General features: G+C 44.1%; 1 protein-coding gene across 2 annotated transcripts in view; it reads left to right on the forward strand.

The window, feature by feature from the left end:
* Nucleotides 1–18233, forward strand: part of CLYBL (citramalyl-CoA lyase) — a 173283-nt gene extending 155050 nt beyond the window's left edge. For both annotated transcript variants that reach the window (XM_075424202.1, XM_075424210.1), the window contains 3 exons: nt 2248–2372; nt 17570–17669; nt 17793–18233. In XM_075424202.1, coding sequence (XP_075280317.1) covers nt 2248–2372; nt 17570–17665 — 221 coding nt within the window. In that variant the 3' untranslated portion in view covers nt 17666–17669; nt 17793–18233. The remainder of the gene's footprint in view (nt 1–2247; nt 2373–17569; nt 17670–17792) is intronic.
* The last annotated feature ends 620 nt before the right edge of the window (nt 18234–18853 follow it).

The following is an 18853-nucleotide window of genomic DNA, read 5'->3' on the forward strand; positions in this document are numbered from 1 at the left end:
AAATGACACCATCATACAGTTACCTAAAAGACTTGACAGGTATTGATTTAAAGCACGATATATCAAGTGGTACTGTAAAAAGGATTTCATGGTCATAAATTTTAATGTCTTCCAATTTTGCACTCTCTCAGTAACTTGTCAATAACAACAATTCCGCTTAAAATATTTGCTTCATTCCTGCATGGCATTACGTCTGTTATACAGTTATTTGGATACGTAATCTGTGACAAAAATCAACTTTGTGCTATAAATCAAAAGTGAGACTATATTCTCTGTAAATTGTTCAGTAGTGTTTTAATGATGAAAGGTATAGCTCACTGCTACAGAATATCTTTATCAAAAGCAAATCTTTTTATAGAAATGTTTTACACTTTAAAAAATCATGTAGAATTTTTTTCTTATTATAGTTGTAGACTGACTTTAAATATATTTTTAAATATATTCTGCATTTTTCCCAGAAAGTTAAGCTCCTTAGGATTTTGCAGGAATTATTTGTACACTCTTCAATTTTAGAATTATTAGTTTAGCTAGGGAGAATTTGTTCTATTACAACTAAGAAGCATCATAATCTTATTAATGGTGACACTTGATTAAATTGACTAAAAAAACTTTGATTAGACCTGATGCGAAACACATTAGTCAAGAAAATTTGTCTCCATGTAATTTCTTTCAAAAAATATAGTTCTTACTGAGTTTTCAGCTTTTACCTATTTTTAAGCTATTTTTAAAATAGTTTTGACATTGAAATTTCAAACTGAGTATTTGGATGCCCTTAAGATCATAAACTAAAGGAACAAGAAATAAAATAAAATTGAGCTACTCACGGCTTTTTAGCAAAGAAATGTAGCAACACTAAAAAATTACTATTTCTTTGCTCATTAAATTAAGTAGGTCGTGCTGCTGCTGCACCCCCAGATTTTGTTTGTGCTCCAGATTATCACTCTGACCCACTGCAGTCGGACAGAAATAATGCCATTTTTTTTGCAGCGGTCATTTCACGTAGTATAGGCGCATCTCTGCGGCCACGCGTGAGACAGCTTAGACCAAGCGAGGGGCTGATTTCTAACGTACGGCTGGCTCAACGTCAGCACGGACACGGGAGCAGACCCCCCTTGTGCGCAGGAAACCTCCTTAGGTCCTGACCCTTCCAACTTCTCCTTGCGTGCAAAACTCTCGGGCGAGGGGCCGGGGCGCGCGGCGGGACAGCGCGGCTGTGGGACCCTCTGTCAGCGGGAGGCTGCTCACTGGGTGGAGGTTTGCAGGATCGGGCTCGTCCCCCGAACTGGTTTTGTTATCTGGCCCGGAGGACAGTCATTTATTCTGCGGGAAGCGGGGAGTTTTGGTAGCCTCTCTTTATTGAAAAGTTTTGAAACCAAAGTGCAGGAATCGCACCGGTCTGTGGAATTCCCTGAGAAGAGAACTCATTATGTCAGATGTTACACTTTAAAAACTGTCGGACAAGTTAGATATGTGTTTGTTTTAAGGTAGCGAAACACAATAACAGATTAAAACGGATTATGTGGCTGTCTGTTCACGTTTGAAAATCTCTAGTAAAAAAAGGCAACATCTATTTTTATTTTCTTAACGTATGTTTATACATGAAAGGATAAAAAAAGTGCTTCATAAAACTTCAGGGCACTGCTGGTAGCCGTTTAATATACCAGTGATTAAATAAATATTGCAACCTACGTGCAACTGCTAACTACTGCAACAACAGTTTAAACAACACCGAGGATTTTATGATGCTAAGCCACTACCAAGAATTTAGGGCATGATCCTTAGGTGACTGGTAACTTTTCAGTCCTACAAATCTCTTGCCACCTTCTTCAGATCTCATTTTCTGAACACATTTTAATATAGCTTATTTATATGTGGCTGAAGCTGTTATTTATAAATTCAGCAATGCATTATACTGGAGCGCTACTGACTGCCCCGCACAACGAATTGCACCTGAAATGACTGAGAGAAGATCTGTGGGTTGAAATGGGGAGGGAGGAGGAAGAATCGTGGGTTCTTTCAAACGATATTGAACGCAAGCATGGCTCAGGATATTTTTATTCTTAAAAGAATCTGGCAAAAGGCTATCTGCCTGCTGTCCAGTTTAAAAAATAAAAGAAACCAAGTAAAATAATTAGTTAAAGAGCAAGAAAGTCTGCGAGGCATATGAGAGCCTCAAGTGGTTGGAACATTTTGCTTGAACATCTGTTTGTCGATGCATGATTCTGGTGTTATTAATCTTCTTTGTAGGTAAGCAGGTGATTCACCCCAACCAAATTGCTGTTGTCCAGGAACAGTTCTCTCCGAGCCCTGAAAAAATAAAGTGGGCACAAGAACTGATTTCTGCTTTTGAAGAGCATCAACGATTAGGCAAGGTAAATATTTTGTTAATATGCCATAGTGGAAACCAAATTTGAATAATATTTAAGATTTAGAAAGATTGGTGGTGGGTCTTTGCATTTATCTTATGAAGCGTGCTGTAACTGAGAGTGGCGCTCGTGAAATCTGTGTCTGGATAGAGTTTATATTTATTATAAATGTGTCACTTCACAATATATTTACAAATAGACTGGCTATCTTTTTCTCCTCCCTGTTTTAACTTTAATTCTTTGAGGACATAGCCTTTGGAATACCTGCATATATGTACAGCATTGGTGAATTAAAACCGCTTCTCCATTATGCCGCAGAATTACAGTGCTACAGTCACAGGACAATATTTGCAATCAAAAGGCAGGTAGCCTGGCAGACGACTCAGACTGCTTGCGCAGACATCATTTATAGAAAGAAATGAACAGATGAGGAAGTCTTGGTTTTCTAAAAAATCTCTGTGTTGGTAAACCTGTTTCACTTTCGGGGGGCTGATCCTGCAAACATCCCTAGTAGCGAGTGAATTCACTTTTGAGCAGAACTGCTTGCAGATTGTGGTGCTTAATCATTAAAAATGGGAATGTTTTATGTGCGTTTGTACCAATTGCTGGACCTGGAATTTGGATAGAGGAGAAAGCAAATTAACACTAGAATATGATTGTTCCTAATTTAGTGCATCATTGAGTCTCACGTTTCCTGCTCTGTGGGTTTCTGCTATGTAAATATTGCGGTGGTGATGCACAATCTGTCTCCACTTTGTGCCAGTAATACTTAAATTAGGGGTCGCCTGAAGGAAGATTTTATGCTAGTTGCGGCATTGTCAGTTAATTATCTTAAAGGTTATTTGCTGTAATCCAGTTTGCCTCTTTTTGAAAGAAAAAAAAAGTTGCAGCTAAATATGTTTATCTTAGTTTCAGCCAAGCCCGGGCTAGTTAAAAAGCGAAGTCCCGGTGTCAGAACAGGGAGTGCGGATGAGCGGGAAGAGTCTGCGTGTGCTGGTGTGGCATTCAAGTGGAAGACAAATCTCTTCGGTAGTGAAGTTCATATATAGGCGTGTGCATAGGGTCTCACTTTCTCCGGTGCCATACTAAGGTTTTCTGTACATTTCTTCGCTTTCTGGTGATTAGAAACGGATTGGGGGTGTGTGCCTTCCCTGTTCCCCTGCACTTCTGATACTGCAGATGTTGCGCCTTAGAAATGCTCAAAAGGTCAAAGCAGGAATGATGCTTTCATCTCAGGGTAGAAGGGTGACAAGATATTTGCTATTGCTCTGTCCTTCCCTTTGCTAGGCTATCGCATCCCCTCTGTGCTACCTGGGTGTTTCCTGACGGACGATATGTGGGTGCTGTCCTGAGCAGTTATTTCAGGGTCACTATGAGGGTGCTGTATGCCTTTTTGTTCTGTTTCCTTGATTTTGAAATGTAGCTGTCTTCATGCAAACAATTTAGAAATAGAAAAAGTGTGACTGGTTTTACCCATTATTCCGATTTACAAAGCTTGGCTCTCCTACAGAAGGCATCGCTGTAAACATACTGCTGGTGCAAATGTGTAGGCAGGCAGATGCAGAAAGCAAAAAGTCAAATGACATCCTCAGCCAAATATTGTTTATGTTTATGATGTGTATAATACTATTCATTCAGCTGAATTTAGTGTCTGAAACTCATCTAAGGAATACCCCTGGCATACGAACAATCGATGAGGAGATCGGACTAAATCTACCTCCAGTCCCAGTACCACACAATCATGAAGCCAAATGTGTTCAGTATTGAAGAATTCTGTATTAGGCAAGCATTACTCTTTGGATTTGTTTTGAAGCTGTTATTTTACTGACATAATGCTGGTTTCTTGCTTATATGAGCCATTCAGGGGGTTTTGTTTGGGTTTGGGGGATTTTATTTTTTTTTAATAAATGCTTTTAAAATAGGTTATAAGGTTCTATAATCAGCTGCGAGAACAGATTTGCTGAGGATTTGTGGTTTGGGTTATTTTTTTAACCAACCAGGTTGCATGCTTCATATATTTTTGCATGTAACCATCTATCAATAAAAAAGGACTGGCGGGTTCAGATGTGAACTTCTGGATCTTGTGCCAGTGCCGTATTGCCGGGCTTCGTAACAAAATTGGAAATATAGTTTTCCGTGTAGTGCTGCAAACTTCTCAACTGAGTTTGCAGTTTGGTGTTATAAATGTGTCATTAAGAAGAGCCTGGACGGTCTGATTACTTAATTTTTTTTCCAAAGCAAACATATCTCACTGAGGGAGCCTCTCTTGCTCCGCACCCTAGCGACATGCTAAAATGTAAGTAATAACTCTTCCCCTACCACCTCCTGACAAATACTCCACACGGCGGTTTTAGTAATCCTCATGTCCTAATGAAACACCTCTTCTGTTTTCCTTTTCCTTTTATTGTATTAAAGTGTTCATGTCAGTAAGACTAAAAATATAGCTGTGGTTAGTATGGTTGAGACTTGCGTGGGTTTGCCATGTTATTAATCAAAGTTGAAAGCCTGGAAAAAATAAATGTGAGGGATTTGTGCAGCTGTTTGTGTGGCAGATAAGTTACTGGTCTGCAGTCTCTGGGATCATAGTTTGTTATTAATTGAGTTTAAAGTTTGATGCCCTTAGTCAACAATATTGTATATTAAAATACAGTAATAAGCTTTTATAATCTATTCCAGTTTGAGAGCTACAATGGCCGTAATAATCTTTCTTTGAGAGAAGGCTGAACCAGGCTACTTCATCCTGGAGGCTGAAATGCTGTGACATAGTAGCCCCCAAACGTGAGTACTGAGGTCAGGAAAAATGAGGATCTCAGATGAGCACTGCGGAATTGGAAATGCCGTGGCAGTGTCTAAACAGAAGGAAATTAGAGAGCTAATCAGCTAGCCAAAAGTATTTGGGCTTACTTTATGGAGATAGTCCTGTCTGAGTGGTTGTTTTGGTTTGGCTTCTAGGTTGTTTTGGTTGTGAAGGTGGGTTTTTTTCTTACATTTGTAATCTGACTGAAAAATAGCGTATCTAGGGAATAAACGGTAACATTATATTTTGGACAATTAGAAGACAAATGCTGAAAAAGTACATTTTGTATTTTATACAACTATTTATTAAGCGCTCTCTTTTGTCTAGAATTTTGAGATCTAAAAATGAAAAGTGAATAAAAAGAAAACTATTATTTCCATATCATTTCAATATTTTTCCAGTAGAATTGCATTGCTTGGGGATATGATTTTCAAAATTTAAAAATCCACCCTAAATGAAGCAGGAGTAGCTGTTGGGAAAGTCTGAATATAAGATGAATGTCAGAGTGTGTTCAAAAATGAAAAAGAAGGGTAATAAACATTGTTCTGGTAGTCTAAAGGACAGTTTCTGTTCTAAATTTCTGAATTATTTGTACCGTGTTAAACAGGGAAGTGATCTTACAAATCCAGATAAACTGAGTCCGAGGGGGTAGAGTTAGTGGGAGAAGTTACTAGCTTATTTCAAGAAAAAGTTCTGACTTCTATCAATGAAGGTACAATAGTCTTTACTATGTAAGTAACTCCTGCATTTACATTACCAGTACACTGGATACAGGAATATAATCTCTTCTATAGGTAGTTAGTGTTTATATATGACAAGAAAGCAAGGAATTGAAAATGTGGTTTTGAGCCATTTGACTTGTAAATACATCAAACACAGTATCATTATGGTAAGAGGATCTTCCCGAATCATCTGGTTTTAAAATAAAATTCAGACAGAAAGAAAAGCAGAGGAGTGAAGTAAGAGGTTGCTTACACATCTATCTCATGTACTAATTTATAAATGCTTTCAAAGCACCTGCACATTAAACCAGGAAACAGCTAAATGCTGCTGCCAAAGTCACCTGTCAGGTAAGGATTATTTAGAGTTAAGCAATTCACAAACCTAAGCTGTAGTATGGGTTGAGTATTTTAGATCCCACAGGGCAAAACAGAGAAGTATCTGTACATGCCACATACGAATGCACAGAGTGCTTCTGAGAAGACTTTTAGCATATGTTTCTTGCATTATATTCTGTGCCATTGTATGTCGCGTTCTCAGCAGCCAAGGAATAATATATATGAACCCCAGCGATGTGACAAACTATACAGTTTCTTTTACAGACCTTTCCAGGATTATGAAAAATCTTAGGAATGCATTTATTTACACAGCATCTACCCAACAAAGGAATGGAAATTTCCAGCAGTGGCTCCCTTCTAATGCTCTTTGTTTAGGAAAAGCTACCCCAAGCCACTGTATCTTGGAGACGATGTGCCCTCGTGCTTGGGCCAGATCCAGCTCCCACCACCGCCCGGGGAGGTCTCTCCCCGCTGCCCTCCCTCTCCCGGCAGTGCCACGACCCCCGGGAGGGCTCTCCGTGGACGGCCCCAGCGGCGAGGGAACCATCCCGTCCCGATCCAGCCTGCGGGCACTGGGAGAGCTGGACCATGCCCCGGGGGCAGCAGGCTCCTCGGAGCTGCCTCCTGGGAGGGATGCTTCAGAGCATCCCTCTGGCACGGGGCGGTGTGGGACCCCACCAACCCCCAGGGATCATATCGCACTTTATAGGCCGTTATATAGGCTTTACGTGGAGCTGGGGGTGAGGGAGCAGCCCAGCTTCCCGCTCCCCTCACCCAGGTCGGACTGCAGGCAGAGCTTTGGGGTGTCACCAACCACGCTGGATCCTATCCCGGGGTGACGGCGACAGCACAGGGTACCTCTGCACACGCTGGGCTGCGGCGCTGTCAGCCCTCACTGCGAGGACGCGGAGCATTTGCTGTCATTTATGTTAATCAGGCAATGTATATTCCTCACGCTGCAGAGTGGGGGATTCAGGGATTTGTGATAAATTGCCACCTTTTATCCGCTTCGGCCTGAAGAAGTATAGGCTCAGGTACGTCTCTATACAGAGATGGAGAGCACTGGTGGGATTTAAGCCTCAGCCACAGTTACGTTGTTTACCTTTTTAAAAAGCGGCCAAGCGAGATTTTAATGTGAAAATTGATGAATAAATAGAGATCGAGAGAGCTCATATTAGTACTTAAAGTTTCTCTATGCAATTTTATTGTTTGAAAAACATTGTAGAAATGTGTTTTGTGTCACAGTTGAAGGCTTTTCTCTAAGAAAGGTCCATCTGGGGGCAAATTTCAAGCCTTCACAGTAGAGCAGAAGGGGCTGTATTAGCTAATTGCTTGTGCTATACTGGTTCCTATACTGGCGCAATCAGTCCTGAGGGAGTTACGCCAGGTGGGGAGAGAAGGAGACAGATTTTACTACGCGGGGCTGCAAAAGCTCCTAAGCAGGACAGAAACTCGTACAAAACATTTTCTTGCCAACTCCCCCACACACACACACACACTCCCCAGCAGGCATTCGGTGTCTCTTAATCTGTTTTCCTCCACTCATTAAAGACCTGTGTCCAAAACGTGGGGGGAGAGGGACTCGGATGGCACTTTGACATTTCCCGCAGGGACAAGTTTCTCCTCGAGCCGGGAGCAGAAGGACGGGTGCTGTGGCCCTCCATCGCCTTTCCACCCGGAGGTAGCTCCTGGAGGAGGTGGCTGCTGTCCCGGAGGATGTGGGCTCTGCAGAGGGCACGGGATGGCACCCCTCTGCGTTCCTCTGCGGCAAGGCACCAACCCCTCTGTCCTCGTCGCCTCTCGGTGAGACAGGGTGAGTCCCCTTCCTTTTGGAAGGGCTCCCAGTGCGGGCGATGCTTTTTTTTGCGGGCATGGAGTGGGGAGACACCCATGGCTGCGAACACCTGCCCGCTGGGTGTGCCAAAACCTGCTCTGCATCAAGCAACCCACCGAGGCAACTACCCACCTCCCAAATCCCTCTTTAAAAAGCATTAACCAGCGCTCACGAGCCTCGTTTCAATATCCGAAGCAGGATCTAACCAGAGATGTAATATTCTGACCAGATGGCTCTTTTTAAGGCTTACTGAGGGAATTCAGAAGCCTGTACAGCCAAAATATTGTTTCAGTTAATTTAAGTAGCAGCGGTCTTGCTGCCTCTTCCCTCCTCTCTGAGCTAGCTGGCGTTTTCAGGGACCTGGAGAAGCTCTCTGCAAAAGCTCCGTCAGCTGAAATAGAGAATGGCAGTAAAAGATGGCTGTTCAATCCTATTCAGAAAATGAATCTGAAATTAGAAAAAATGTAGACTGCAAAAATAATGGTGATTCCATTCTTGTTGGCAGAACTGTTTTCACTTGTCTCGCCTGCACTGTATTTTATAGCCACCTTCCCCTTCAGTATCAAATGCCTTTTGTGTGTCCTGTAAGTTGTTTACTTCCAGATGAAATTTTCTAGTCCATGTTGAACAAATTTCTTCCATGACTATAATCCTCAAGTTAATTCTAAATGACTTAATTAAGGGCATGTGAGGATACCGAATACTTAAAATTAGTTACTTTTCATTTTTCCATATAATAACCCTGATGCTCACTAGGGGAAAAAAATGCATGGTTGGATAGGATGTTTGTCCAGGAAGCTGCTTTTGTGCTATAAGATAAAGATTTGCTTGGCAGCAGCAAGTGTGCTCTCTAGGATTCTTCCGTTCCAGATACATTATAAGGCGGAGGATGGAAACCAGTGGAGAATATTCCTGATTTCTAGGACTCTCTTCTGTTTCTTTCATTTTATTCTTTCCTGCTCTAGAGGAGCATGCAGGAAGGCAAAAAACACAATGAGAAGGAAACGGAAGAAAGCGTAAAGACAGCAATAAAAACCCTCATGTCTGCCTTTCATTCAGGGATCTTAAACAGGCTGTTTGCTCAGTCAGAGGTAGAGACTTTGGTGGCTTGAAGGAGTTTCTGGAGCTGGAGCAAGCAGGATTCCCTGGGCCATCCCAGCCTAAATGGCTGTCCCCGGTGGTTCAGGCAGTTTCAGGGGCTGTAAGAGGGAAATACAGCTTGTCTGGCTCATACGGCAAGGCAAGGCATTTATCCATGGGCTGGGAACGATAATGTCAGGCAGAGGAGAAGTAAAGGACCTTGTAGGTCTCTGTCCTTCATCTTTCCTGCCCCACTGTGGTAATGAGGGATCACAAAGTCCTTCCTACCTGTTGAGCTTTAGAAAGGGCTTTTTCTGTCAGAGTTCTTGTAGTGCTGCTAGGGAGTTATTTGAGGTAAAAATTAATTTCTGTTTCATGTTGTCGTTGCTCTTTCTTTCTCAACTTTTTGTGTCCTTCCGTCTGCTCCTAGAGGTAGAAGCCTATCTCATACAAACAGGCTTGCTTCTGGCATTACAAATTGATTTATCCTCTATCTGACTACTCTGGTGCAAGTTTACACTGATGAAAAGAAACAAAATGTAGCAATATTTAATGTTTTCTTCATATCAACAAAATGGCTACAGAAGCTTGCTGGTGCCGATATGTTGCACAATTCCCTCCCTTCAACAGATCACAGAGACCCACTGAGCATCTCCTCTTGCCAAAAAGACATTTTTTACAAACCTTTATGGGGATCATTTATTTTCGCCACAGATTTTGTGTATAAGTGCCTTTCCTCCCATAGTGTTGCTACAAAAAAGAGGTGAATGTCAAAGGGTTCAAATGAGACTATACAGAAATAAATAACACAAAAAGCTGTTTGTAGAGCTTGCTGTGTGTGGAGTCCTCAGTTTCTCATATTCCTACCTACTGCAAAGATGCTAAAAGAAGGCCAAGAGCTGTGTGTTAACCTGATCTGGAGGCAGGACAGGCCTGAGCAGAGAGAAGCGCAAGACAATGTCTTGTTGTAGGCTGAAAAACGTGCTCAGTTGACCCAGATACTGTTGAACGCCTCCGAGCAGCTCACTAACCTTTGGAAGTTCATCACTGAAAGGTGGAATCATGACCCAACTCTTAATGATGGCTCTTTGGCTACAGATTGCAGAACAAACAATTAATTAAACCTGCATTCAGCACCATCACAGCTGTTCGCTTATTTCCTACTCTTCCCCAAAAATACGGTTTCAACCTTCTGTTTCAAGGGAAAGTCATTCCTTTGTAGTCAGGATGATCACTCCTCCCCCAGGCACAGACCCAACTCTATTTGCTGTGACCAGGACTCTCTTCTCTTTTGTCCATTACCTGTGAGAAATCCAAGAGGTCTTTTTAAGCCCCAAAGCAAAGATTTCCAAATTTCCTCTGCAGGGGGTCACTTAAAGAATGTCTGTTTTCATTTAATCCCCAGGGAACTATCTTCCTGAATGCTATGCTTTTTAGGGGGACCCTTTGCCATCCACCTGCTTCTTTCCCCCCTCAGAAAAGCAAATCTGCCCTTCTTTCAGAGCACAGCACTCTTATTGCCTTGTAGCAGTTTAACATTGTGCAGGATTAGAGATAAGGTTCTCAGACCCAAGCAGATTTTAGTGGGTTTGTTCCATGTGTTTTTGTGGTCTCCAAAAAGTCATAACTAGACCTTTGGGATTTAGAAGTGCATGAGCCACCAAATTGCCATGTAAAGAATGGAAGTTTCTCAGGTAACAGTGGATCAAAGATTTCTGGCATCTGTGGACTTGAGGGTGCTTGTCTATACATGTTCTCCATTTCCCCTCGTGGGAGGTACGCAAGGTCTGCACTGGCCAGCTGGCATCGTCTGTTCTGCCGGTTTCCAGCTATCCTGGCATCTGCCCGCGAGTGCTGGTACAGGTCACGGGTTGGAAGGGGACTTGCATAATTACTTATTTAGACAATGGCTGTATTCACACACAGCCTCTGGCCTGCTTTACCAGAGTGGTGTGGGAGCTCTGTTTGATTTGACGTCTCCTAACGGTGAAGGGGCTGGAGGAGAGCAGGGTGTCTCACTGGTCCCCCTACACCCATTTCCCCTAAGTCCTAGATGCAGTCCTCTCAGAAGGCAGCCAACTAGGGTGAGGAAATAACTGACTGCCACACACTCACTGCAGGGCTTTGGTCACAAAGGAAAGCATTGCTAGCTAAACCGTTAAGAAAAGTGATGGAAGAAAAAGAAACCTTCGTCAGCAGGCCAGTATTTCCAACCCTGTGACAGCAGAGTGCTGTCAAAGCACCTCCCCTCACTCACGAGTTTGCTTGTCTTCTGAGCAATAGTCACCTAACCAGTGGCATAGATTTTTTGGCAATTCTGTAAGCATTAGATATATCCTACACCTATATTTAATTCACATTTCAGCAGCAGGTCCTTTCTTGTCCATGTTGCAATTTCACAGGACGTGACCTTGGCTTGCTTTTACTTTTCTTCCCCTGGCCTGGGTACCCAGAGTCCACCCCATGCCCAGGCCCTGCCTATTGCCCAGGATCCCCTAGCACCTCCAACCCTGACACCTAAATCGCCTGACAAGATCCTCAAAGTAAACTGCTTTTGGAAAAGTTGGCTGTCTCTACACAGTGGCCCGGGGCAGCCCATACATTGACACACACAGCAAACGAATTGGGCACTATTGGCTATATTCTTCCATGTGATGCAAGACAACTAGGGGGAGGGTCTACTATAGACAAGACACAGGCTTAATGTAGTCTTTATAAACATCTTTAAGAAAGGCCTGGCCACTGTCACGTGGGAGTTAAAGTTGTTGGCCACACGTATGAGGAGATCTGTAGAACAGAGCATCAGATCAAAGGCTTCTTAGCAAAGGTTTACCAGTAGTCAAGGTAATTAATAGCAACAGCAATGGTTCCCAAAACAGAGCGCGGAGTTCTCGCAACCAGTGCTCACGTTTGGAGTCCAAACTGCAATCGATTGGGAGGCTGGTAGACATTTTGGAACTTATAAGACTTGTCTGGTACTTCGAAATTTGAATACTTGCTATGCATTAGGAAAGCAAATCCTCACATTCAGTACTGGTGCAGGTTATTAGTAGTTTCCAGTGGTCTAAGAACCGAGGGCCTGCAGTAACCCCCTTAGTGAGGTCATTGCAGTCATCGGGATGGACATGGATAGAGGCACGGCTAACCACAGACAGCAAACACGGAGGGAGAAGCCACAAGCGTTCCCAGGTGCAGGAGTACCTCCAATTCTTCTGTCTTGTCAGCCAAAGGGGACTAGCTCGTCTGATCACTGTCCCACATGTCCCAGAACAATTATTAATTTACTTTAATTAACTCATGTACTTTAATCCAAGCCACAGCTCAGAGAGAAGTGTGTCGCATCACTACAAGGTGCCTTAAGAGTTCTGTATCGTAATAGCTTTAGCCAGCTTGTTTCTCGTTAGCCCAGTGGTACATAAGGAAACAAAAGATGGTGGGAGTAAAGCCCCACCTAACATTGCATGTTATATAAAAAGGTTTCAGGAGAGATGCAGAAGTATGAAACTTAACTTTCCCTGGTCTTCTGGAAGAACGTGACAGGTACCTCACTTGTGCTCCTGTCCATCCCCTGCTGTAGTCAAAGTCAGCACAATCCTACCACCCATGACAGACGCTAGCAAGAGAGTTGGCTGTATCTTTTCTTCCCCTTTCCTGTTTCTCCCAGAACGTATTGATCCCCAGCCGATACAGAAATCATTGACTTTGAATCCCCTCCATTTGCCTTCTAGAAAGGTAAAATGCTTCTTGCTGTAAAAAAAATACACTCTGTTTATGAGATGGTCATATAGATTTACCAAGTTCTTAATTACTCCTGAAAGTTTCACAGAGCAAACATTCCTAGATGCTGCCACGTACAGACACACACAAAAAGAGCATGTCTTCATGTTCCAGGAACCAATGCATTAATGTGTTCATCTTCTGCCCACGGCAAGTAACAGACCAATGCTGAAACTCTTTCTGCTTCTTGATACATGTCATTTCTTATAGGTAAAGGAAATCTTTAACGATGACATACAGATATGACCAGACCCATGTCCAAGATCCATGGCAACACATGGCCAGAGATTTCTTCTAAGTTGTCAGAGAAGAGCCCTCAATTATATATTGAACTTTGTTAGATCTGAGTTGGGTTTGGTAGTGGCTACGTTTATCCAAGAGGAGGTTCACAAGGCACAAGCATAAGCTTTGCTAAGCTGATGTCTTACAAAGTTTGGTTCTGAATCTCTTCGGTCTCTCCACAGTCACCTGGAAACTTACTGCGTTAGATATTCCTAATGCATAACTTGATTTGCCCTCTTTTTTCATAAGCCTGTATCTTCATCTCCTGACCTGTGAAAATGGCTGTTCTTTGTCAACTCTGCCTTATCGCTTCCCTTGTCTGTAGGCTGGATCTTTGTATTACTTGGGGCTGACCATGCTCAATTATCTTTTTTTTCTCAGCTGTTTCCTTCCAAAAGAAGAAAAAATCTAGAAGCTTTCTATAATTTTAATTCCCTTCCAGCTGTTTTCTGTATCTGCCAAAAGCCCTCTCCGTTCCATTCTCAAAGCACTTTAGGACATATTGAAATTCAAAGTAGAGCTGTTAAGGCCTTACTCAGCATGGCCTGCATCTTGCATAAATAGCAGTTACATTTTTAAAGATGTTACTACTGTTTTAACAGAGCATTAAATGTCATTGTGAATTTACTGCATTGGAATACTACGTGTTTCCTGGGGGATGCAGCAAATTGCACAGTGCTGGCCCTGCATGGTTCAGCCTGGAGAAGGTGGCCTGATACAAGAGATGGAGATGGGGAAATGACAGCTTGGTGGGCTCTGTGGGCAGCTCCCGTGTCCAGGTGGAGAGAAGAGGAGCTAGATGGGTCTGCCTTCTTCTCGGTGCTCTGCTCTCATAGAGCTACCCAGAAGGAAACACCTTTGAGTCTTTCTTTGCTTGTCAGTCAACCGGGAAGGTCTCTTAGCTAGTCTGCATGATGACCCAAATGGGAAACACCAGCCAAAGCCCTCTTACAGTTCCCGTAGCCCGCAGGCCAAAGCCACCCTGTTTCTCACAAGGCTTTGCCCTTAGCCCGTTCACTGAGTCGCTGCACGAAGGACAGCGGAGTATGTGCTGCATTGCCGAAAACAGGGCCAGTGTCCCGGGCTGGCAGAGCCGCCCGCTCCGCAGAAGGGCTGCGCTTCCAGCCAGCGGTGCGGTGGGTGCCGCAGCTGCCCTCCGTTCCCCCGCTTCCCATCCCACCCGGGTCACCTGCACCCGTGCACCGTCACCCGAGGGCTGCATGCACCGGCTGCCGCTCTGCCTCCCACTGCTCCTTCTCCCAGCTCCTCCGGCGGCCTTTCCGTCTCTTCCCAGGGTGGGTATGACGCATCCGACTCGCCTGACAGCAGGATCCTTTCGCAGCTTGCTGAAAAGGCTCCCACTGAATTTTGTCCACGGCCACGTGGCGAGCGAGACCCGCAGCCACCAAACGCAACGGACGCAAGCCCCAGCCTCGCAGCACGCGCCCGCCGTCGCTCCCGCTCGCCCTGCGAGCTCCCTGAAGAACAGACCCTCAGTCCCGCAGCTGAACTACTGGAAGTCTAAGTACAGGCTGGAAGCGTGAGATTATTGAGAAAATTAGCCAAAAAGAAAATTTAGATCTATGACTAAATTAATCCCCAGATTAACTCTATCAAAGCAAATGGTGTTTATAGAAAGTCTTGTTTTCTTTATATTCATGCGAGAGAAAATCAAAAGAATGCTGAAGGCAAATTTCATCTAGCAGAATTGGAAAAGAGAGCATGGGGACAAAGCTATAATTACTGGTATTTCCTATCTGTTGAAACCTGTGGGTGGAAAGAGAGGCAGTGAATAGAGTATATTCAATGGCATTAAAATCAGTTTCTTTTTCTGGACTTCAGCTCAACGCTGCAAATTAGCAGGGAGAAAATAAGCCTCAGAGTGAACAGGCAGAGAAGCCAACTTCTTCGTGTTACTCTTTGCTATTAGGAAAAAAAAAAGCATTTTTATCCTTCAAGAATTCACATTCCTAGCAACCCAAACCACAGCTGCACGCTGACAAGAAGAGAACGTATGGCAGATCTCAAGTGGTTCAGTGTTCATGTGTCCACACACACACTATTATCCTGGTTTCCTTTCTAAACATGTTATTTCAATTAAGAGACCATAGGCATGCTGCTTAATTAACCCCTGCTTTCAAAAAAGACATTTTGACCCAGCTTCATCATGCTCCGACTTGGGCACCTGCAGCGGTACCTGGCTCCAGAGCATCCTGCGCACAGTCAGTGGGAGGGACGCGACCCTCCCGACCGTGATCTGGACCACCAGAGATCAGAACTGCCATTGCCAGGCGCCCAGCTCTTTCTGCAAACCATTGCAGCTGCTTAGGGTGACTGTGCTCCTCAGTCAGCCATTTCACAGAACTAGGAAGGAGAATTCCAGACCTTAACCTATCTCTACTTATCACTGTCATCCCACAGGCAGATTTCTCTTTTAAACTCTTATTTGACTGAATGCCTGTAGAAAAATAGGCACAATTAAAATGTGTTTTTCTTACAGGGGAAAAAAAATGTATCTTGCAGTCTGAGGTCACTGCGTAGACCTGAATTATTCTGAAGAAGTCGTATGTCATAAAACGTTTCTTTAGTTCCCAATTTATTTTCACAACAGTTAATAAATGGAATAGTTTGAGGCTGCATTTTCTGTAAAGGTTTAAAAGGATAAGTGAAAGTGGCTGAGATGTAGCTAAGATAAAAAGTGGTGTATTATTATTGATAATAACAATAGTACTAATAATAATATTAATGTTGTTGTTGGGGTAATGTAGGGTTGATCAGTTGCTCTGTAAATTTGATTTGAAGCATCTACCATTGAGTATCTGTCAGTCCCATTATTCTCGAAACCCACCTAAAATACTGCAAGCTATAGTAGGAAATCCTACTTCGAATAAAATGATAGTTGTAACTATTGGGTTTTTAATGGCTTTAACACAGCCTGTTCTTACATGCAACAATATTGATTTGTATTAGATTACTGCTTAAGGTGGATTTTTTTTCTTAACTGTTCTAGAATGTGATTTAGTATTTAATTAATACCGCTTCAGTCAAGCCAGGTATGTCACTGGAGCAACACATTTCCTAACCATTTTTGTAAATGAGTTCTATTTTCACTTTACTTATTAGAGTCCACTATTTAATGATTACCAAGCCTTAAATGAAAACCAGAAAACAATAAATGGCTTCCTTTCCTCTGCGTTTCTGCCCCTGCGCCTGCACAGGCACACATGCCGCTATCGTTCGTACCCTGTTCTCGGTTAGCCTCGCTCGCTGCCAAACCTGAGGCCAGCCTGTGATCCCCTATCGATTGCAGCAGGACATTGAAAGGGTGCGCAGTGCTTCACAGAGACACCCTGCGCAACGCTGGGGCCAGGCCCTCCATTCTGAATTCTTCGGGGAAGGGACCGTATCTTTGTATTTGGTTTTTCTCAAGAATATGTCAAAGTACTGTCAGAATTACAAATAAGTGGGTGGTGGTTTTTTTTTGGTCTGCTGAACTTTGGCGTGTCTTCATGCACAGTGTTTTACCTTCAAAATCCTACCTCAGCAACGCAGGTGTGGATTAAAGCATCCAAAGGAACAAGTCCAGTTTGGCCCTATTTAAAACGTGTTGTCTGTTTAAGAGCGATTCATAGTTAATTATTTTAAACTTACCACCACGGTACCAACGCAAAATCCCTAAATACAAAGAGACTTATGAAACCGGCCCCGGCTCCCAGATCGCCACCGCTGAGGCACGCCGGCAAGTTCTGCGTCCGCTCGGGGAAATTCCCCGCGTGCAGCGCTCAGGTGCTCTTCCCCTCGGCTCCAGAGCCGATTTGGGCAATACCATCGCACCAGCCCCTTGGTTTTTTCAGTTTTCACCTCAGCCCCTGGCCCTAAGCACAGGCCCAGCCTATCGTTAGCGCCGGAGCCGTGACGGAGGGGTGCAGCAGCACAGCCTCAGCTCACCCTGAAATCGGGAAATCTTCCCCCCTGCTTCCCCCGAGCCCCGGTGCTGTTTGCTGATAGACGCAACACTCCGGGCTCCACAGCCAGCTTTGTGCCGGGCGATGCTGGATGGGGCGAGCAGAGCTGGCCCCACAGCCTCGCTGCTCCCAGCCTGCCATGAGCTGGAGAGGCTGAAGCAGGCGAGGCTGCGGGCTGGGCTTCTCTTTCTCGCTCTCTTTTTGGCCCCTCTTCAGGGCACTCGGCGCCCGCCGCAGCTCTTTAAATGCGTTTGCCCCGTCTCGGTTAGTTTGTCTCCTAAAAGGCGTTCAGGATTCCTGTGGGAGTTGACATTTCTTGGCAAACAGATATGTTTTGGAAGAAAAAGCCAAGGAAACGACGGTTTCCCGAGGTCCTCTCTCTCAGGAAGTTTATCTTCTCTCTTTTCCAGGGAGCGTTCACTTTCCGCGGGAGCATGATCGACATGCCATTACTGAAGCAGGCGCAGAACATTGTTACGCTTGCCACAGCCATCAAGAAAAAATGAGCTGGTAAATGAAGCTCTCGCCATGGGGCCCCAGGAGCTGTTTTAAAAGATGACTATAATACTGGGGGGGGGGGGGGGGGGAATTAAAGATGTCAAGCTTAAGCAGAAATTCATTTCCGTTTTGCAGATCTGTCATAGTTTGCTTGCCAGAATTGCTAATTACTAAAACTACTCCTGATTCACTGCTGGCTCCTGCGCAGCCCGCGTACTACTCGTAGCCCGCAACGGAGTGACATCACCGACTGCGTGACATCACGATGATTACTGCAGATGCGGGATTACGACTTCACGGAAGGAGGAAGGCAGAACATCAGCTACGAGCTCTGTTACAGGAGCTACAGGATGAAAACCGGGCCAATCGCTTCTGCTTGTATCTACGCTCCTTCCCGCTCCGGCGCAGAGCTCCCGTCAGAAAGTGCAAAGCCTCGAGTAATTACGCACCGGTTGAAATAATCGCGATGAAAATCATTACCCTGTGCGGGCTTCGCGTTCCCCCCCTCCCCCTCCTTCTGCAAGGGCCATTAAAAATATTGCTGGGACAAAGCGGGACTCTTGACTTTCTCCTCTTTTTTTTGAGCGGTCGCTATTCAGAGCGTTTCCTCCTGGAAGCGTCCAGCCCGGGAAGGGTTGGACGGCAATAAACTTGTAGTTTGCGGAGACACAATGCAGCAGAACTCGTGCATATGGTCTCGAGTCAGATTTACATCACATTAGGGATACGGCTACAGGTCATGTGGGCCGTGTGGTTAACGGGCTTAGTAAAGCTGTTTTGAAGAGGTTAACCCAGCTTGTAGGAAGGGTAAATAAACATAACAACCAGGCATTGTCCTCTATTCAGCATGTACTCTTATATGGAGGGCTAAAGGGTATTGAAGCTGCAGAGGATCAACTTGTGGTTGCCAGAGGACTCCAATGAAGTTTGAAACACCAACAATCAGAGATTTTGTTTCTGTTCCTCATTAAATCATGAGCTTTTGTGCTCAGACTATGAACGACTGTTCTTTAAGAAATTAACAGAATGGGAAGTTTTAAACTATGCACCAACCTTTTCATGACCTACACAGCAGCAACGCTGCCGCACTTAGGCAAACACCGCGGGGAAGGCTGTTCTGTTTATTTAAATTTGTAAATAGAAAACAGTTGTTTTTTAGTTTCATTTTTCACCGCCTCCGTGGCCATTTTACGTAT

Source organism: Opisthocomus hoazin, chromosome 1, assembly GCF_030867145.1.
Source record: "Opisthocomus hoazin isolate bOpiHoa1 chromosome 1, bOpiHoa1.hap1, whole genome shotgun sequence".
Lineage (NCBI taxonomy): Eukaryota > Metazoa > Chordata > Aves > Opisthocomiformes > Opisthocomidae > Opisthocomus > Opisthocomus hoazin.